This window comes from Mastigoproctus giganteus, chromosome 9 (genome assembly GCF_048544385.1).
Source record: "Mastigoproctus giganteus isolate SK-2022 chromosome 9, ASM4854438v1, whole genome shotgun sequence".
Taxonomy (NCBI): Eukaryota; Metazoa; Arthropoda; class Arachnida; order Uropygi; family Thelyphonidae; genus Mastigoproctus; species Mastigoproctus giganteus.
The window spans coordinates 149,344,182-149,365,212 of NC_143583.1; the positions used below are offsets into that span (position 1 = coordinate 149,344,182).

The 21,031-nt window shown below is 38.7% G+C and overlaps 1 protein-coding gene across 1 annotated transcript in view; it reads right to left on the reverse strand.

Moving 5' to 3' along the window:
• Ack (activated Cdc42 kinase) overlaps positions 1-21,031 on the reverse strand; it is a 333,372-nt gene that overhangs the window by 154,992 nt on the left and 157,349 nt on the right. The window contains exon 7 of the mRNA XM_090380828.1: positions 10,761-10,887. Within this exon, the coding sequence (XP_090236954.1) occupies positions 10,761-10,887 (127 nt within the window). The remainder of the gene's footprint in view (positions 1-10,760; positions 10,888-21,031) is intronic.

Genomic DNA, 21,031 nt, shown 5'->3' on the forward strand with positions numbered 1-21,031 from the left:
AGGAGCGTAACGAAAACAGGCGACTGTTATGGGCCTACATGAGAGCTTGAAGGACAGGGTGGATGCCTTCGAAGGATCTAAATTGAGGGACCCATCAAGCTCTCAGCTGCCCACATCAATGCCAGAGCTTACAACTGGTCATCAAGCAACACAGCAGCAACCTCCAAGGCAGAATGCGCTGGTCCCACAGGAACTAGTAGTTGTTGGTGACTCTATTGTCAGGGAAATAGGAAACATGCTTTGTAAAAAGGATACGTGGAACAGGACCAGGGTATGTCTGCCAGGGACAAAGGTTGATGACGTAGAGCGGATATCATTTTTTAAGGGCACAAAAGGTGATATAGTTGTACAAGTTGGCACTAATCATATTAAGAGTAGCAGACAGGCAGAATTACTTAACAAGTACAGGTCACTGTTGAAAAAAAGCCGTGAATTAGGGTTGCATTTGAAAGTGTCTGCAATTCTGCCCAGACACGATAGGAGGGAGTATATGATGAGAGCCTTGTCGATCAATTTGGCCCTGGAAAGATTGTGCAAGGCTTAAGTGTAAAATTTTTTTCAGCCTGGTCTGTACTTCTTAACAGGAGAGACTGCTACTACAGGGATGGAATACACTTAAATAGAAAGGGTGCAAGAATATTTGCCGATGCTATCGAGACAGTGTTAGGTGGGTCGGAAAACTGCTAGCTTGGGGGGGATACAAAGACTAATAGATTAACAGTAGGCACTGGTAGAGGTGAAAGTGATTCTTCCACTTTTCTATTGGAACGAAGCAGCAGCCTGGAAAATAAGACGCAGGATATTTCCAAAACTGGGAGTCATTGCGGTACAAGTAAACACATGGGTTTGTTAGGGTAGCTAAGAATACGAACGGGTGCATGTATACATGCATGTACACCAAGGAGTTTGGTAAATAAATTTGATAAATTTCAGGTATTGCTCAAAACATCAAAGGCAGATATTGTTGGGATATCAGAGGCGTGGAGTCACACAGATATAAGGAATGCAGAACTGGAATTTGGGGAGTGCAATGTGTGCAGAAAGGATAGACAGGATAGGAAGGGAGGAGGGGTTATGCTATTAGTTAAGACACACATAAAATCCAAGCAAGTGAAGCCAGTTGACATTGCTGGACAGTGCAGTGTCAAGTCAGTTTGGTGTGACATAAGCACTGGGAGAACAAAATTGAGAGTAGGAGTGTGCTATACGCCTAATGACTCTGATGAGTATAATAAGAAACTGTACAGGGAAATAGAGTGGGCCAGGAAATCAGAGAGTCTTATAATGGGGGATTTTAATTTCCCAGATACTGACTGGAATTTGTGGGTTGGTCACTCACACACTAGCAAGGCTTTTGTGGATTTATTGGATGATTGATTTCTACATCAGCATGTTCGGGAGGCAACTAGAGGGAGTAACACTCTTGATATAATTATCAGTAGTGATTCTTCATGCCTTAAGAATCTGCAGAAAAAGGAACCACTAGATGGCAGTAATCACAGTGTGCTGAAGTGGGATTTACTCAAAGAGATTATTGTTATGTTATTTGGTTTTTAGGAGCATTAGCAACTAAGGCCATATTGCTCCGGGGATATGCGGTGGTCATTTCCTGACCTTTCGGCATCCTCCGTATTTGGTGGTCACGGGCTCGAACCCCGGTCTAATCAAGAAGTGTGTGCTACGCACTGCTGCTCCTGTCCACCTGGCTACGGAGGCGCCTGCTCACTCAAAGAGGTAACTACCATCGGGGGTAAAAGGAAGGGTTTTTGCTTTCGTAAAGGCGACTACGATGGTCTGAGACAGTATTTAAATTCTATACAGTGGGACCAACTGATGATGTTACCAACAGCAAATTCAAAATGGGAAGCATTCAAAGACCTTATCTTGTAAGCTACTAGGTTTTACATACCAACTAAGAAATATTTTCAACGTTAAGGATTAAATGGATGTCAGATGAACTAATGAGACATATGACAGAGAAGAAAAATGCATGGGATACATATAAATTAACATGTGACACAGAAGCTTATGACAGATATAAGCTGGTCTGTAACAAAGTAACAAAGAAGGTTAGGCAGGCGAAGGCAGATTATGAGTAATCTTTGGCAAAGGATGCAAAGAAAAACAGCAAAAGGTTCTTTACATATTTAAACTCTAGAAGGAAGGGGATGAATCAGATTGGTCCACTTGATATCGATGGGTCAACTGTTGATGATCCTGCTCAGGTAGCTAACAAACTAAATGAATATTTTGCATCGACATTCACACATGAGGAGTTATTCAGTTAAGGGGAATGCCAGAGGCGTATTCAACTTATTGGCAGTAAGCTAGATAATCTTGTAATAACTGAAAGTAAAGTGGAGGAGAAATTGTTGAAGATAAACACAAGAAAGGCACATGGGGTGGACGGGATCTATCCAGTTATATTCAATGAGGCAGCAAAGGAAGTAAGCAAACCCTTAGCCATAATTGTGAGAGCTTACTTGAACTCAGGGGAGGTACTCATAGACTGGATATGTGTGAATGTGACCCCAATTCACAAAGGAGGATCAAAGGCTGACACAAGTAATTATAGACCTGTGAGTTTAACTTCTGTTCTGGGAAAATTAATGGAGGCACTGATTAAAGAAGCACTGCAGGATCATCTAAACAAGACTTCAGTTATAGCTCCGACACAGCATGGTTTTGTTAAGGGAAATCTTGCCTGAGCAATTTGATTGGATACTATAATGCAATCACAAAAGAACTGGATGCAGGGAATAATTTTGATATTATATATTTAGATCTCAAAAAGGCTTTTGATACTGTTGTACATGGAAGACTGCTGCACAAATTGGAGCAGTGTGGCATTGGAGGCAAATTGCTGCTATGGATAAAGGGATGGTTGAGGGGGAGAAGTCAGAGAGTTAATCAATGGACACTGCTCATCGGGGACTAATGTCATTAGTGGAGTCCCTCAGGGTTCAGTGTTGGGTCCATTATTGTTTTCTGTATTTATAAATGATATTGATGATGGTATATCAAGCTTAATGTCCAAGTACAGATGATACAAAGGTGGCAAGGTTGTTAAGGACACTACTGACACACTATGCTGCTGCAACAGGATCTGGAAAGGTTGAGCAGATGGGCTGAGAGGTGGCAAATGAAGTTTAACATTGACAAATGTAAAGTACTACATATGGGAAACAGCAACCCCAGAGCAACGTATCAACTTTGTGGTACTTCACTGACAGTGGTAGAGAATGAAAAGGACCTGGGGGTAATTGTGCAGGCAGATATGATGTTCTCTGAGCAGTGCAGACAGGCTGCAAGAGTAGCTCATGATGTCTTGTCAATGATATACAGGAATTTTTCTAGCAGGGATAGGAGGTGATTATTCCCTTGTATAAGGCAATGGTCAGGCCACACCTTGAGTACTGTATACAGGTTTGGAGGCCTCATTTTAAGAAGGATGTAGAGCTGCTGGAACGAGTACAGAGAAGGGCAACAAGATTAGTGAATGGAACAAAGGGTTGCTCTTAAGAAGAAATCTTAAGTTTTGCAAATTACACTGTCTGGAGACTAGGCACCGGAGAGGTGATCTGGTAGAAGTGTATAAATCCCTGAATGGTTTGAGCATGCTCAATGCCGATGGGATTCTTCCTTTTGCTTAGAATAATCACCTCAGAGGACATAAATTCAAATCGAGGAAAGACAGATGTAGAATAGAGGTGCGGAAATTTGCCTTTAGCCAGCGGGTAGTTGGTTTGTGGAACAGACTTCCATCCCTAGTTGTGGAAGTTGATAGCGTAAATAAATTTAAGGCTCAGCTGGACAAGTATTTTGAACAAACAGAGGGGTAAAATGGGAGTGGTTTTTTTTTTTGTTTTTTTTTTGGCTGATGCTGCATAAGTTTGTTTTCTCATTGACATTAATAGAGGCATCATATGCCTCTATTAATGTTAATGCTAATATACTGTGCTGCCACTTTATTAGATACACTTTCCTAGTAGCATGTGGAGCCTCCTTTAGCCTTCAAAAGGGCCTGAATTCGTCTAGGAATGGATTGAAGAACACGCTGAAAACGTTGTGCAGGAATGGAGTACCATGCAGACATGAGAGTGTCATGCAGTTCCTTGAGATTTGACGGAAGTGTAGGCCTACAGCCCTTTCTGGCTCATCCCAAAGATTTTCAATAGGGTTGAGATCCGTGGACTAAGCAGGCCACTGCAGCATTGTCGTATTCATGGAACCCTTCCATAGTGATTCGGGCTTTGTGCACCGGCGCATTATCCTGCTGGAAGCAACCATCTGACTGAGGATAACGATCTGAACGGATACACTTGGTTAGCAACAATGTTTAGGTACGATGTGGCATTCAGACGTGAATCTAGGGTTATCAATGGATGCAACGTGTGCCAAAAAAACATTCCCCACACCATAACACTGCCCCCACCACCTTGCACAGTAATCGTCACACGATGGGTCCGTGGATTCATGTTGTTTTCGCAAAATTCTGAGCTTTCCATCAACATGATGCACCAGGAACTTCGACTCGACAGACCAAGCAACTGTTTTCCAATCCTCGATAGTCCAGTGCTGGTGTTGCTATGCCCACAAGAGGCATGCTCTCTTGTTCTTCATTGAAAACAAAGGTATGTGATATGGCTGTCGGATGTTGTAGCCCATTCACGACAGTTTTTTTTTTTTTTTTTTTATATAAACCCCAAACACGAGAGGTGTTAGAATCTATAGTACTTAGTACCGTGCTTGGGTTGGAGGTTGAGAAGACGAAAGAAGATATTTGTTCACATTAGACGTGAACTTCTGTAGACTGTAATTTTCAGGAAATACGTATGAAGGAAGGCTGTTCCAGAAAACGGCAGTTGTATGAATAAATAAAGGAAGATGAAAAGTTGGTTCTGTGAGCCTGAAGCCGGACAGTAAATGGATGTTGGCGGCACGTGTTCGGACTGTTTTGAAAGAGAGAGCCGGAATTATAGAAGCCAATTCAGAAGAACAGTGCCCATGGAAGTATCTGTAGAAAAGGCATGCAGTAGAAACAGTGCAGAGACTCTGTTAGAGAGGAGTCATTAATTAACCTAACTGCCCTCTTCTGAATGGAATCTAGAAGCCTGAGAGAGGTTTTGGTGGCACCGCCCCAGATGTGGGAACAATATTCCATGGTAGAGTGGATTTGTGATTGGTACAGAGTGAACAGCTGTTTGGAAGAAAAGTAACACAGAGAGCAAAACAGAAAACCAAGTTTTTTAGATGCAGAGGAAGCAATATTTGTAATGTGCTTATGCCAAGAGAGATTAGAAGTCAGGGTAATCCCCAAAAGAGATATATCATTTTGCCTAGAAATCGGAGTGTCACTAAAGATAAGCATAGGAGTAGAAGAATCCTTTTTGCAAGATATAAGACAAGACTGAGTTTTAGGATTGAAATCAACTAAATTGTCTTTGCCCCACTGGAGAATTACCTGGGGATTGGCATTTAATGAATTGGTGGCAGATATTTGAGAAGTTGAAGCTGATCGAGCAGGGCAAGGTTTTTCAAAATGGAAAGTGGAATGCAATGTGCTATCATCAGCAAAACTATGGATAGGATTTCCAGTCAATGGAAGAAGGTCATTAATATACAAGAGGGGGAAAGAACTGAATCTTGGGGGACACCATCATTAGTGAAGTTAGAAGACAGAGAGCCATCTACCATCACCTTCAGTGAGCGATCAGAGAGAAAACTGGATAACAATTACAAAAAACAGTTGGCAAACCATAAGATGGAAGCTTGTTTAGAAGACCTTTTGCCAAACACGATCGAAAGCCTTTGAGATGTCAAGAGCAACTGCTTGTGTTTCACCAAACTTTTAACATAAGCCTTTTAATATAAGCCAGAATATCACCAGTGGATCGACACTGATGGAATCCATACTGGCGATCTTTGATCAGATGGAAGGTTTCTAGGTAGTTTAAGAGTTGGCGGTTAATTGATTTCTCCATTACTTTAGAAAGAGTAGAAGTAACTGCAATGGAATGATAATTGGATGGGAGGGCCTCTTCACCCTTTTTAGGAACTGGCTGGATATGAGCTAATTTTCAAGCAGAAGGAAAAACAGCTTTGGAATAAGAAAATGAAAAAAGGCAGCAAAGAACAAGAGTAAGTTCAGGAGCACAGGTTTTGAGAACAAGTGGAGAAATACCATCAGGACTTGGAGCTTTCTTAGCATTGAGATTCATCAAAATCCTTCTGACATCCTTTTGGCGTAAGACCACAGGAGGCATTGAATGGAGCATGTGGGGAATGGTGGGAGGTGTTTTACCAAGATCATTAATACATGAGTTGGAAGAAAAATGAGATGCTAGAGTCAGCTTTATCCTTGGCTGAATTGACAACAGAACCATCTGGTTTGGACAGAGGTGAGAGCAGAGATGGACAAAAGTTGCGGCTAATAGCTTTGGCAAGAGACCAGAATGGCCAGCTACCATTAGGGCAAGATGCAAGTTTTCTACTCTTAGCCTGTTCAAAATCTAGTTTGGACTGATTAATGACTGCTTTACAATTGTTGCAAGCTTTGGTGTAGGCAGAAAATGAAACTGAAGAATTGGAAACAAGCCAATTACGATATGCAACATTCTTCTCTTGAACAGCCTTAGCACATTTATTGGAAAACCAAGGTTTAGATCAGTGGTCGCCAAAGTGGTCAATATATAACAATGTTATATCGACCCCCAGGTCGATAGAAAAATATAAGACATCACTGTACAGGTAATATTTATTGGATTACCTCCATCCTGAATGACAACGCAATTAAGAGTGAATCATGGGAACAGTGACATGAATAGGACCTATAAGATAGAGCAAGGTCATGAAAATAGTTATGGAGACCAATCAAGTAGGCCAAAATGACATATTTACCAATAAACGAATGTCGGTGGTTCCCGGCCGGCCAGCAAGGTGGGAGCGAGATTGCAAATGTGCATGGTTGCTTATTTACTTATACTTAAACATATTCGATCCCAGTCTCATTTTTGCGCATCGACATATAAGTGAGCGTTAATGTTCTAAAATTCATCAACATACATATTATAATTCAATCATTATTCATTCACGAACTAAACTTCTCTATGTTGAAGAGTTGAGCAGGGCTGGTAGTTTTGTACATCCTATAGAAATACATGAGTAGGTATATTATTTAGATTTATCACTTTTGCTTACTGACTTCAATTTTAATTATTTTGATACAACCCAGTAACCACAATGGCAGCTTCAGATTCTAATAAGAAATGCAGACAATGTTTGTTAGAATATTTGAAACTTGGGTTTATTGCTTCATTAACAAACAAAATGGGGCGCCTATGTGTGTTCTTTGTGAAAAAACTTTTAGTAACAATGCAATGAAACTAGCAAAAATGAAAGATCACCTTCAAAGACTTCATCCCGATAAGAAATATAAAGAACTGAAAGAGAAATACACACGTCGACCAACTATAAAATCATTAATGAAAGCACCTGCCGAAGCTGACAATAAACAAGGATTAACAGCCTCCTATAATATTTCTTTTAATATAGCAAAAAAAGGAAAATCATATACAATTTCAGAGGACATTGTTATACCCGCAATCAAAGAAGTAATTGTAACTAGAATGAAAAAAGATTCTGGCCCTGTTTTAAAATGCTTACCATTGAGTGCGAATACTGTGAAAAAGTGTATTGGTGAAATGGCTGAAGATGTAGAAAAAACTGTAGTAGCAGAACTCAAAAATAGTAAGTTCTCCATCCAACTTGATGATCGACATTCGATAGTTCTTCTATTCTTATAGCTTATGTAAGATATTATAGTAAAACCAATCATCAAATTATTGACGAATTTTTATTTGAAAAATATATTGAAAGTGATGGAATGGGGTTGACAATTTTTCAGCAATTGGAGGAATATTTAAATAAGTATGATATTCCATTTACTAATATAACAGCAGTAGCCACAGATGGCGCACCTGCAATGGTGGGCCGTTATCGAGGTTTCGCTGCCTTTCTGAAAGAAAAAGTTCAAAGTGTACGTACTATTCGCTGTGTGTTGCACCGAAACCATTTGATGGCAAAAACTCTCAGTGACAAAATGCATGATACTCTAAGAGTATATTATTAAATCTATTAATCAAATTAGAGCTCATCCTCTTAAATCGCAATTGTTTGCCAAACTTTGTGAAAAAAATGAAGTAGTATCAAACCAATTACTCTTGCATACTGGAGTAAGGTGGTTGTCTAGAGGTGTAAGTCTACAAAGATTTGTTGAGTTGTTCGACTCAATCCTAGAGTTTGTTAGATGTTAATTTTTTTCTGAGTGATGAATTGAAGAGAAATAAGAATCATATTTTCTACTTGGCGGACTTATTTTCAAAATTTAATGACATACAGACCCATCTACAAGGAAAAGATTCACGATTATTCAAGCTCGGATGATTCTTTTAGGCTTCCAAGCTAAATTAGCCTTAATTATATCATCATTGTTATGAAAAGTTTTCAGTACTTTTCGAATCTACGGCAATTGGAAGTAAAAGATGAAGACTTAGAAATATACACAAAACATCTTCAAAATTTGAGCGATGATTTTAAATTGCGCTTTGCAGATTTTGAAAACATGCACATTCCAGGTTGGATTATCACACCATTTTCTGCAGATATTAAAAATATCGAATGTAACTTACAAGATGAACTTATTGAATTGTCAGTTGATCTTGAAGCTAGGACGCTTTTTAAAAATAGGACTTTAAGTCACTTTTGGATGAACATAAATGTCGAAGAAAAATATCCAAAACTTTCTGAAGTGGTACTCACCTTTTTGCTTGCATTTCCAAGCTCGTACATGGTTGAAGCTGGTTTCAGCCAGCTTCAACCATTTTAACAAAACAAAGAAATAAGCTAGATATAGAATTTTGTGGTTGTTTAAGGCTGAAACTTTGAAACTTACTAATTTTGAACTCAACGTTGCTAATCTTGTCAAGAGTCACGAAGCACACCCTATATGTAACGTTAAGGACATCAAATATGTAATGTTAAAAAGGACTTCAAAAACAAAAACGTATCCCTTTGATGTTAAGCCAATATAATAATATATACTATATTATACATACAATAAACACTGTAACTATAAAATAATCTAAAAACTCACATAAGCATCTTTTTTGCTTGTCCTATTATAATTATGTAATAGTAAAATAGAGGGGATCGATAAAAAGTCAAGAAACTCTTGAAGGGGTCGACGGTCAAAGAAGTTTGGGGACCCCTGGTTTAGATAAAGGACGAGATTTTAAAGTGGAGTGTGGAATAAAGGATTCCATTCCTACAAGAATAATTTCACTGACACGATCTGAGCAAACGTTGGCATTAGAAGTTTTGAAACAGTAGTCCGACCAAGGAAAAGAAGAAAAGAAATCTCGCAGGTCATCCCATTTTGCATTCTTGTAATGCCAAACAATACGAGGTTGGGAATAGCCATGAGATAAAGGCTCCATCTCAGAAGAGACGATCACCAAGTTGTGATCTGAGGTACCTAAAGGACCACTCACTTCAACCATGTACTTAGAAGGGTTGTTTGTGAGAAAAAGATCAAGCACATTGGCTGTATGTTTAGGACTGTCCGGTATTCTTGTAGGTAAATATACAATCTGGCAAGGTCATTAGAAATGGCAAAAGCGTCAGCATCTGGACCAGCTGGGTCAGTGTGACTAGAAAACGGAAGCCAGCTGGAGTTGTGAACATTAAAATCACCAAGGAAAGTTACCTCCCTCTTAGGAAAGTTGGACTCGAGAAAGTCAAGTTGCAAAGAGAGGAAGTCAAAGAGCTCCAAGTGATTATGGAGTTTGGAGAACGGTAGAGACAGCAGATGAATCTGACACAATGAGGTAGAGAGATTTTTAGCCAGAGAAGACCGAAGAGAGGAGATTCCAAATTACCAATTCTGTGACAGGGAATATCGGAATGGACATATGTACAAGTACCACCTTTGAGGCGAAAGGAATCATACAGCGAATAATTTGGGCAACTGAGATGAGCAGTATTTGAATCAACCGATAACTGAGATTCTGTCAAAAAAAGTATGGACATCGTTGAGATTAGAATTGAGACCACGTATATTTGTGAAATGAACTAGGAAGTGTTTGGGAGGTTTAGATCTTTTCGCAGATAAGCTTATTCTATTAGTTTGACAATTTGTGGTGTATTCAATAGTTAAGAAAAAGTGGGGGGGGGACATGCTGTATGAAGTAATGAAATTTTTGGATATGGCTTACACGTGTTTAGAATATACGCAGATCCTTGACATAATGTGGCCTTGACAATGCCCCCCCCCCTGCATACACACTACTTGAACTCCCTCCAGTCACTATCTGGCAGAGTAGAGGTAGCAAGATTATACACTAGCTGATCTGGAAGCCTCCTAAAGAGTTATCAGTAAGTTTGGTGTGGTGTACTAATACTAGCAGCCGGCCTGTGAACAATAGAATCTGATACAACTTTACATAAACTTTTTTCATTGTTTTCAGGTCCTGAGTCAATCCTGAAATTACAGCCTACGTGTTAGTAAGCACTCTGTATAAGCATGCCTCTACTCAAGCAGTCAAGTTTAGGTACAGGATCATATATCACAAAACACAATTAATGTTCTTGTAATCTACTCTGACCAATGTGGCAACTCCAGTGCATAAACAGAAAATGTATTTATTCAAAATCAAACTGATTCCTTATTTATCCCATTTAAAGGGATAAATAACACCCACCTGAGATCCAGTATATCCAACCCAAGGTTCTTCTCCAAAAGTAAACATTTCCCACATAGTTACCCCAAACATCCAAACATCACTTGCATGAGAAAAGTGGCGAGCTTTTAAACTTTCTGGTGCACACCTGTTAAACAGCAATATAACAAAAAAAGAGATAATCTGAAATAACTTTTTTTTAAATAGAACTAATTTTATATATATATATAAATAATTATGGATTCTGTATTCTGTTTAATGGAGTACATTTCGGGATTCACTACTCTGTTAATATGTCTATCTTGATGGGCTCGCCCAGCATTTTAAAATCCCATCCACCAACATGTATGTCTGTCAACTTTTACCTTTCAAAATGCTGGAAGCATGTAATTGTAAGCAAGAGTAAAACAGATTTTTTGGGCCAAAATAAGAAACAAAACTTTTTTTTTTTTTTTTTTAACCAAAAAAGCAGTTTTTATACATAAATATAGACACAGGATTGTTTGCCAGTACAGTATGATTTCAAACATTAGCTTACAAAATTTTTCTGCCTGTGGATTTCTACTGGATTGTCTATTACACATTAACTGATTATGACTGATTCAAAGTTTTGTTCAAAACAATGCCCTACACTTGGCTGTCAAGGGCACTTTCAAAGCTTAACCAGAAAGAGAAGATCTGAACTCATTCTCTCGCTTTCTCTTCACCTGAATATTAAATCAGGTGAGAGAAAATAATTATATATTAATATTCTCTTCCATTCAGCATTGCTATGAGTAATTGTTAAAACGTCCAGTGACTTTCGGATATTCTGTAATATTTAAAGCCAATTTGTGCACTTGTCAGTTTCCCTACCAAGGTCCACTGCACATCAATTACTTCGTCCTTCATAAATAGCACCTGTTAGGTTCTCACACTGAAATCACACTGAACTGATGATGGAAAACATCTATTTCTTTATCTTTAACACGTTGGCAACAATGTGGTACACCATGGCCGTTGTTGACCACCGGTGTACATTTGTCAATCCACTTTCTATATAGCTAAAAATCTTGCACTTAATAGCCAGACCCTCTATATTGGGCATACAGCTATAGCACAGGTATGAGTTGTTCGGTGTACCACCGGCAATGCATTCGTCTATAAATATGGATGGTAAGTTAAGAATATCAGGATATAACAAATGAAAAAGATATATTTTATTTTTGAAACAAATACACAGTTGTATTCTAAATAATGAGGTGAAAACTAATCAATAAAAAATAAACTAGTGAGTAGCTCAAAAACTAATAATTATGGCTTATGTTTTTCATTGAAACACTGTAGGCACATAGTCAGCTTTCCTGGACAATCTTCACAAAATGCACAAACTCTTAGCTTTATTCCTAGCTTCCTTGACACCTTATTCATTTTGAATTTTTTTGTTACATAAAGTACATCTCTTCCTACTCATTCTTGCTGTCCCTTCATATTTTCCCATTTTGTGATGATCTACGGTACTACTTCTTGGTCTCATCCTTGCAGGTGGTCGGTTTTCTTCAATTTCAGCCTCATCTTCAGCCTATTTTCATTTTCAGCGTCCAACAATCCTCTTATAATTTTATGTCGAAGCTGTAGCATATCCAATTTCTTGCTGTTGTCACCGAAGTTATTATATATTACCCAAGTATTCACGATGCATGCGCCAAGAGCTATTTCAAAGAAAACTTTTTTGTACCATTTGATACTTTTTTTTTTTTTAAGGAGTATAATAAGACGACATTTGGTCAGAGACATTGTGGAGTTTTATTCAGAGGCCACTGGTGGTACATGATGGCCCCAATAAAAGAATATTCATTGGAACCATCGTGTACCACTGGTGATACACTAAAAAATTGGGTCAAAGGTGAAAAAATAACCAAAAGTACAGTTTATAAACATTTATAATTCATAAAAATTCCACTTTCATAAAAAAACTCAAATCAAAGTTTTTCAGCCACACACTAAGCATACTATTTCCAGCATCGCGCCAACGTGGTAATGACTGAAAAAGTACTGGAAACTTGTCCACAAAAAATTTCAAATTTGAAAATGTTGCACTGGTAACTGATGAAATTTGAGCTACCTTGGCATTTATAAAAACACCATTTTTCAGAGAGAACTTGTGCACCATGTAGTCACATGCAGCAATAATGGAAAAAAAGAAAAGAACCTTTTCCTCATGTTTTAGACTCTCTATAACCTTGACAATAAAAATGCCTATTAGTAAACCAAAATTATTCTTCCAATTCTGTCTAGTTTGGTAATCTTCTTCCAAAGTGGAAGTGGAAGGTTTAAAAGCTGTTGGTATAACAGATCACATTTTTAAACATGTATTGGAATAATATTGACTGCAGTAAGTGAGATACACCAGACTGATGAACTATGTTTGATTTTAAAATGCCATAACGTTTAAAAGAAACAAACAAATTACTTTATTCAAGCCAGAGGTAAGGAACATGAAAACTTTTCACACGCATGAGGATAATGTGCTCAGAATTATCAGCTCATATATGGCCTGTTTAGGATTGCTTTCAACTGTAGTTTGCAATTCAGAAATTCTTTTTCTTGATTTTGTCTTCTTTGTAAACTTTTGGATAACAAATTGTATTTGAACATGAATCAGTCTCACTCAGTAACAATCACTTGGTAACTCTGAAAAGTGCACATATAGCTTTTCTCACCACTTTTAATTTCTTTTTTAAATAGACTTATCAAAGGTTGTAACTGTTCTACCAGCCTAGTTACATTTAACCAAAGACAACTAATGTATACACATATGCTTTCAAATATATATATTTTTATATTAATGGCATGCTGCATCAGTGAGTGATAGTTAATAGAACAGTTGTGCTACTTGACAGCTTTGCCGTAGAGGTTTTCAGAATACCAATTTGTATTTAAAAATACTCACTTGTTGCTGAGTTATTAATTTTTGTAAATTTAAAAGTCACAGTAATTCTACTGAGTCAGCCATTTGGATTTATCCTTCATGAGATAAAAGAACTATAGCAGTGCCACTGCTTGTTCAGTGGTGACTGGCAAATCAGCATAAATTGCGTAAAATTGTTAACTTACATCTTTACAATAGATAACAGTTGAAGGGAGGAAGGAGATAGGGAATATCAAGACATATAAATATAAACTAAAGTTGTTAATTTAGTATAGACATGGATAGAACTGTGACTTCATGAGGAAGCTTCACCATTGAATAAGAGCTACCACATCTATATGGTTGTGACAGGTTTGGCAGATTGGCAGCTTAAATTTATTTCCTTCAATAGAAAAAGAAGCCTCAAAACTAATAAGCCCAGACATGATACAGCTGATCTTATTGGTAGTATCTGTGATGTCAACAAGCCTGATGATGACATATATTAAACTAGCCACACTCAATATTATGACACTGTCAGTAAAAATTGAGGAGTGTGTGGACATCTTAAAGGACAGAAAAATAAGCATACTTGGACTGAGTGAATCAAAATGGAAAGGAAATGGGTGTAGAGAGTTATGAGGAGCCTATTACCTATATTGGTTTGGGGGTGATGTAGTGAGGAAAGGTGTAGCCATCATTACAGATCACAGGATTAAGGAAAGGCTACTGGAGGTGAATAATATCAGTGACAGACTCATGTCAATTAAACTGCAAATTAATGCTAGCGAAACACTGAAGATAGTACAATGTTATGCACTGCAAACCGGTTGCAAAGAAGTGGAGAAGCTGGAGTTTGAGGACAAACTCGAAGAGAACATCACAGGTAGAGATATAGTCATCATGGGTGACCTGAACACAAAGGTTGGAGTGGAGAGACAAGGACTAGAAAATATTATGGGTCCGCATGGTTGGGGACCTAGGAATAATGATGGTGGTGGTGACAGGCTGTTGGATTTCTGTTTACGGAACAGCTTGGTCATAGGAAACACCTGGTTCAAGAAAAGAAAGAGCACAAAGTGACATGATATGGTTGGGACGGTCAACAGGAATCCCTCCTTGACTATATACTCGTGGACAAAGAGTGACACAGAAGACTAGTGGACATCAAAGTCATTCCTAGTGTCTCCTTGGGTAGTGATCACAGGTTACTTGGAGTTTTAAGATTCCCTAAATTGAAGGAATCAAAATTGATCAAAATCAAATTGAAGGGATCAAAATAACAAGAGAGAGAAACTTACGGGTATGGAAGTTGAAAGAAGAGGAAAAAGGGAAGATGTTCAGAGAAGAGTTCAGGAAGGTTGTACCTAAGATAGTGGTGAACAGTGGGAATCAGAATAGAAAGCATTCAAAGACTGTATAGTAGGACTGACAGAGCAGGTTTGCGGAAGGACAAGCAATAGAAGCAGATGGGAAAAAACCCCATGGTGGAATGAGAGGACGAGAGAGGCTGCAAAAATCAAGAATAATGCATTCAGGACCTACTTCCAGAACAGAAATGATGAGAATAAAGAGAGATATGAAACCATGAAAAGAGAGAGGCTAAGAGGATAGTTAACAAGGAGAGAAGACTGTGGCTGGAAGAATGGAGTGAAACTCTATTCTTCCAATAAAAAGACGCTGTATGATATGGTGAGGAATAGGAGAAGAGACAGTGAACACAGAAAATACTTGATGGATGAGAATGAGAACTTAACAACCAAGGATGAAGAGATAAGAGAAACATGGAAAAAGTATTTTGAAAATCTGCTGAATGTGCAGGACAGTCAGCAAAAGACAAAGGCAATCATAAAAGAGGGGATGAAAGAGAAGATACTGAGAGAGACCAAACAGACTTGACGTGGAATGTTGTAGTGCAGGCATGGAAATACATCAAGACAAGTTAAGTCTGCTGGTGTACATGAGATAAACAGAGAGATGTTGAAGGCTACAGGTGAGGCAGGGATAGCGAGAACATACAGACTGTTCTGCAAGATTTGGGATGAGAGATAGGTGCCAAAGGACTGGAAAGAAGATTTGATCATCCCATTGTTCAAGAAGGGGGACAGGAAAAAGTTTTCTAATTATAGAGGCATCACACTGACATCACATGTGAGTAAGCTATATGAGAGAGTGTTAGAGTGGAAGATAAGAGGAACAATTGAAAATAGGATGGCCGAGGAACAGTATAGTTTTAGGCCTGGCAGATCGACGGTGGACCTAATTTTCTTCATCAGGCAACTGATCGAAAATTGTTATGAACACCATAAAGAATTATGGATGGCATTTTTGGACATAAAGAAAGCGTTTTATGCCATAAAGAGAGAGAAAGTGTGGGAGGTAAGAACATCTTGTGGAAAGAACTGAGAATATGTACACCAACATAGTGAAAAAAGTAAGAACAGTGATGGGGTTGACAGAGAGCTTTGAAATAACATCAGGCTTGAGGCAAGGAGACATCCTGTCACCACTACTGTTTATAGCCGTCATGAATGATGTGCAATATAGAGTGGTGGAACAACTTGGACAGCACCAGATGAAAGTCATGCTCTTTCCAGATAACCTCTGCATATGGGGGGGAGGGAGGGAGGGAGGGAGGGGGAGAGAGAGCAAGCGAGCGAGCAGGGAACAAGTGCAACAGAAAGTTGATATATGGGCTAGTATGGCCAATGAATTTGGATTGGTTTTCAGTCAGGAGAAGAGTGAAGTAATGGTTCTAAAGAGGAGTGGCAAGCCTGAAGGATACATTACGATGGTAGGGAAACAGCTAAAAATTGTTAACAACTTCAAGTATCTAGGAAGCACCATTACAAAAACTGGAGTGATAGATGAAGAAATAAGTAGAAGGGCACAAGCAGGCAGGAATTACTATAGACAGACAAGAGTTCTAATCTGGAACAGGAACATACCACTGAAGTGTAAAAAGGCTACATATCAGGCCTATTACGTACCAATTCTGACATATGCATCTGAGACTTGGACTATGAGGAAAAAAAAGGATGAAAGCAGGATTCAGGGGCAGAAATGAGATTTGTGAGAAGCATAGCCAGAAATACCCTTGGTTTATTCTGAATTTAGATAGCAAGATTTTGGAACTTAATTAATACTTAGTGTCCGTAGATTTACCGCCATTGTCATACGATACAATTATATCCCGTACTAGATAGCGTTAGCTTAGCATAGTATATATAATATTATCAATTAATCAGTCAAATTTATTAATCTTGTTAAACTTTATTGTCAATTAAACTCTACTTTTTTTTTTACCTAAATACGTATAAAGACTTAGATTTTACAAACGTAACATTAATAATTAATACATAACTTGATACGAAAGTTATATAACGAAACTCGAAGATAATACTTGATACTGAAAAAATATATATATATATAGATATACAGTATTATAACTGCATTGGGATATAACTTATAATTTTGTACTGAAATCGAAATTTTATTGAAATTGAATCGAAATCATGACTCAGACCAGAGCAGTAAAGCAAAAAGCTCAAGCTAATGGGAGTGCTGTGGCTCAGGGAAGAACTGAGGGGTGCAGTTGCTCTCTGAGTCACAGCCTTTTAAAATGCACTGCTAGTTTGATGTTTGTGGAGCAATCAGGTACGGTACATGATATTGCCAAGGGGAATGTATTTGTGTGTGAACACAATATAAGGAGTGTGAGGAAATCAGGCAACAACTCAGCATTGTTATGGGCCTATATGAGAGCTTGAAGGAGAGGTGGATGCCCTCGAAGGATCTAAATTGAGAGGCCCATCAAGCTCTTGCTGCCCACATCAACGTCAGAGCTTGCACTTGATCATAATGCAACACAGTAGCAACCCACAAGGCAGAATGCACTGGTCCCACAGGAACTAGTAGTTATTGGTGGCTCTACTGTCAGGGAAATAGGGAACATGGTGTGTAAAAAGGATAGGTGGACCAGGACCAGGGTATATCTGACAGGAGCAATGGTTGATGACGTTGTAGAGCATATATTATCTTTTAAGGGCACAAAAGGTGATATTGTTGTACACGTTAGCACTAATGATATTAAGAGGAGACTGGCTCAATTATTTAACAAGTAAGTACAGGTCACTGTGGAAAAAAAACCATGAATTACGGTTGAATTTGAAAGTGTCTGCAATTCTGCAGACACGATAGGAGGGAGGAGTATATGATGAGAGCCTTGTCGATCAATTCAGCCCTGGAAAGATTGTGCAAGGCTCAGGGGGTAGAATTTTTTTCAGCTTAGTCTGTACTCGTTAACAGGAGAGACTGCTTCTACAGGGATGGGATACACTTAAATAGAAAGGGTGCAAGAATATTTGCCGATGCTATCAAGGCAGTGTTAGGTGGGTTAGAAAACTGCTAACATGGGAGGGATACAAGGGCTAATAGATTAACAGTAGCTGATGGCAGAGGTGAAAGTGATTCTTGCACTGCTTCTTTTGGAATGAGTAGCAGCCTGGAAAACAAGATGCAGGATATTTCAGAGACTGCTGGGAGTCATTACGGTACAAGTAAACACATGGGTTGTGTTCGGGTAGCTAAAAATAGGAACAGGTGCATGTATACTTGCATGTACACCAATGCTAGGAGTTTGGTAAATAAATTTGATGAATTTGAGGTGCTGGTCAAACATCAAAGGCAAATATTGTTGGGATATCAGAGACGTGGTGTCACACAGATATAAGGAATGTAGAACTGAAATTTGGGAGTACAATGTGTACAGGAAGGATAGACAGGATAGGAAGAGGGGGGATTATGCTATTAGTTAAGAAACACATAAAATCCAAGGAAGTGCAGCCAGTCAACATCGCTGGACAGTCTTATTTGGTGTGAAATAAGCAGCGGGAGATTAAAATTGAGAGTAGGAGTGTGTTATAGGCCTAATGACTCTGATGAGTATAATAAAAAAACTGTACAGGGAAATAGAGCGGACCAGTAAATCAGAGTCTTATAATAGGGGATTTTAATTTCCCAGATATTGACTGTAAATTGCGGGTTGGTCAACTCACACACTAGCAAGGCTTTTGTGGATTTATTAGATGATTGTTTTCTACATCAGCATGTTCAGGAGGCAACTAGAGGGAGTAATACTCTTGATCTGATTATCGGTAGTGATTCTTCATGCATTAAGAATCTGCAGATAAAGGGACCACTAGGTGGCAGTGATCAAAGTGTGCTGAAGTGGGATTTACTTAAAGAGGTAACTACCATCAGGGGTAAAGGGAAGGGTTTTTGCTTTCGTAAAGGCAACTACTGTGGTCTGAGACAGTATTTAAATTTTATACGGTGGGACCAACTGATGATGTTACCAACAGCAAATTCAAAATGGGAAGAATTCAAAGGAGTGATCTAGGACTCACTAGAAGTGAGCTTTACATACCAACTAAGAAATATTATTCAAGGTTCAGGTCTAAATGGATGAACTAATTAGACATGTGGCAGAGAAGAAAAATGCATGGGATACATATAAATTAATGGGTGACATGGAAGCCTATGATAGGATATAAGCTGGTGTGTAACCAAGTCACAAAGGTGGTTAGGCAGGCAAAGGATGCAAAGAAAAACAGCAAAGGGTTCTTTACCTATGGAAACTCTAGAAGGAAAGGGATGAGTCAGATTGATCCACTGGATATTGATGGTTCAACTGTTGATGATCCTGCTCAGGTGGCTAAAAAACTAAATGAGTATTTTGCATCTACATTCTGACATGAGGAGTTATTCAGGGTTGTTGTTGTTATTTGGTTTTTAGGAGCATTAGCAACTAAGGCCATATTGCTGCGGGGATATGCGGTGGTCATTCCCTGACCTTTCCGCATCCTCCATATTTGGTGGTCACGGGCTTGAACCCCGGTCTAATCAAGAAGCGTGTGGAAAGGAAAATGGAGGAGAAATTGTTGAAGATAAACATAAAAAAGGAACCTGGGATAGATGGGATCTATCAATTTATATTAAAGGAGGCAGCAAAGAAAGTAAGCAAACCCTTAGCCATAATTATGAGAGCTTCCCTGGACTCACAGGAGGTACCCATGGACTGGAGATGTGCAAATGTGACCCCAATTCACAAAGGAGGATCAAAGGGCGACACAAGTAATTATAGACCTGTTAGTTTAACTTATGTTCCAGGGAAATTAATGGAGGCACTAGTTAAATAAGCACTGCAGAATCATCTAGACAAGACTTCAGTTATAGCTCGGACACAGCATGGTTTTGTTAAGGGGAAGTCTTGTCTGACCAATTTGATTGGATACTATGATGTGGTCACAAAGGAACTGGATGCATGGAATAACTTTGATATCATATATTTGGATCTTAGAAAGGCTTTTGATACTGTTGCATATGGAAAACTGCTGCACAAATTGGAGCAGAGTGGCATTGGAGGCAAATTGCTGCTATGGATAAAGGGATAGTTGAGTGGAAGAAGACTGAGAGTGGTAATCAATGGACACTGCTCTTCGTGGACTAATGTTATTAGTGGAGTCCCTCAGGGTTCAGTGTTGGGTCCATTATTGTTTTCTATATTTGTAAATGATACTGACGATGGTATATCAGGCTTAATGTCCAAGTTTGCAGACGATACGAAGGTTGGAAGGGTTATTAAGGACACTAATGACAGTACGCTGCTGCAACAGGATCTAGAAAAGTTGAGCAGATGGGCTGAGAGGTGGCAAATGAAGTTTAACATTGACAAATGTAAAATACTACATATGGGAAGCAGTAACCCCAGAGTAACGTATCAACTCTGTGGTACTACACTGACAGTGGTAGAGAATGAAAAGGCCCCTGGGGGTAATTGTGCAGGCAGATATGAAGTTTTCTGAGCAGTGCAGATTGGTGATGCTGCATAAGCTTGCTTTCTCACATTGTATGCCTCTCCTAATGCTAATGCTAAAGACAAGACATGCAACAAAATCAGGAATGATGTGATTAGGGAAAGGATTCAGTTGAAAAACTCCAGCTTTAGGATTGAAATGTCCCATTTGAAATGGTTTGGACATGTCAAGAAGATGAATAAGAGGTGTTTGTCAAGAAGGTTTGATTTACAATTAAGGGACAAAAGACCAAGGGGGAGACCAAGAATGAGATGGGAGGACATGATAAAGACTGATGTCTTTAAGAGAGGAGAAAACTGGAGTGAAATCAACAATGGAGAGAAGTACACAGACAGGGCATGGTGGTGAAGCTACATATGTCAACCGTGGAATAGCGGAACGATGACAGATGATGACGCTGCATCAGTTGATTTTGTTTAAATCTTATCATTCTGTTTGGTACTTCTTTCTAGATAATAGTCTAGTTTTACCAAATATTCATTCATTTTCAGAGAAAGTGAAAGCCACCTTTTCACCACAAAAAA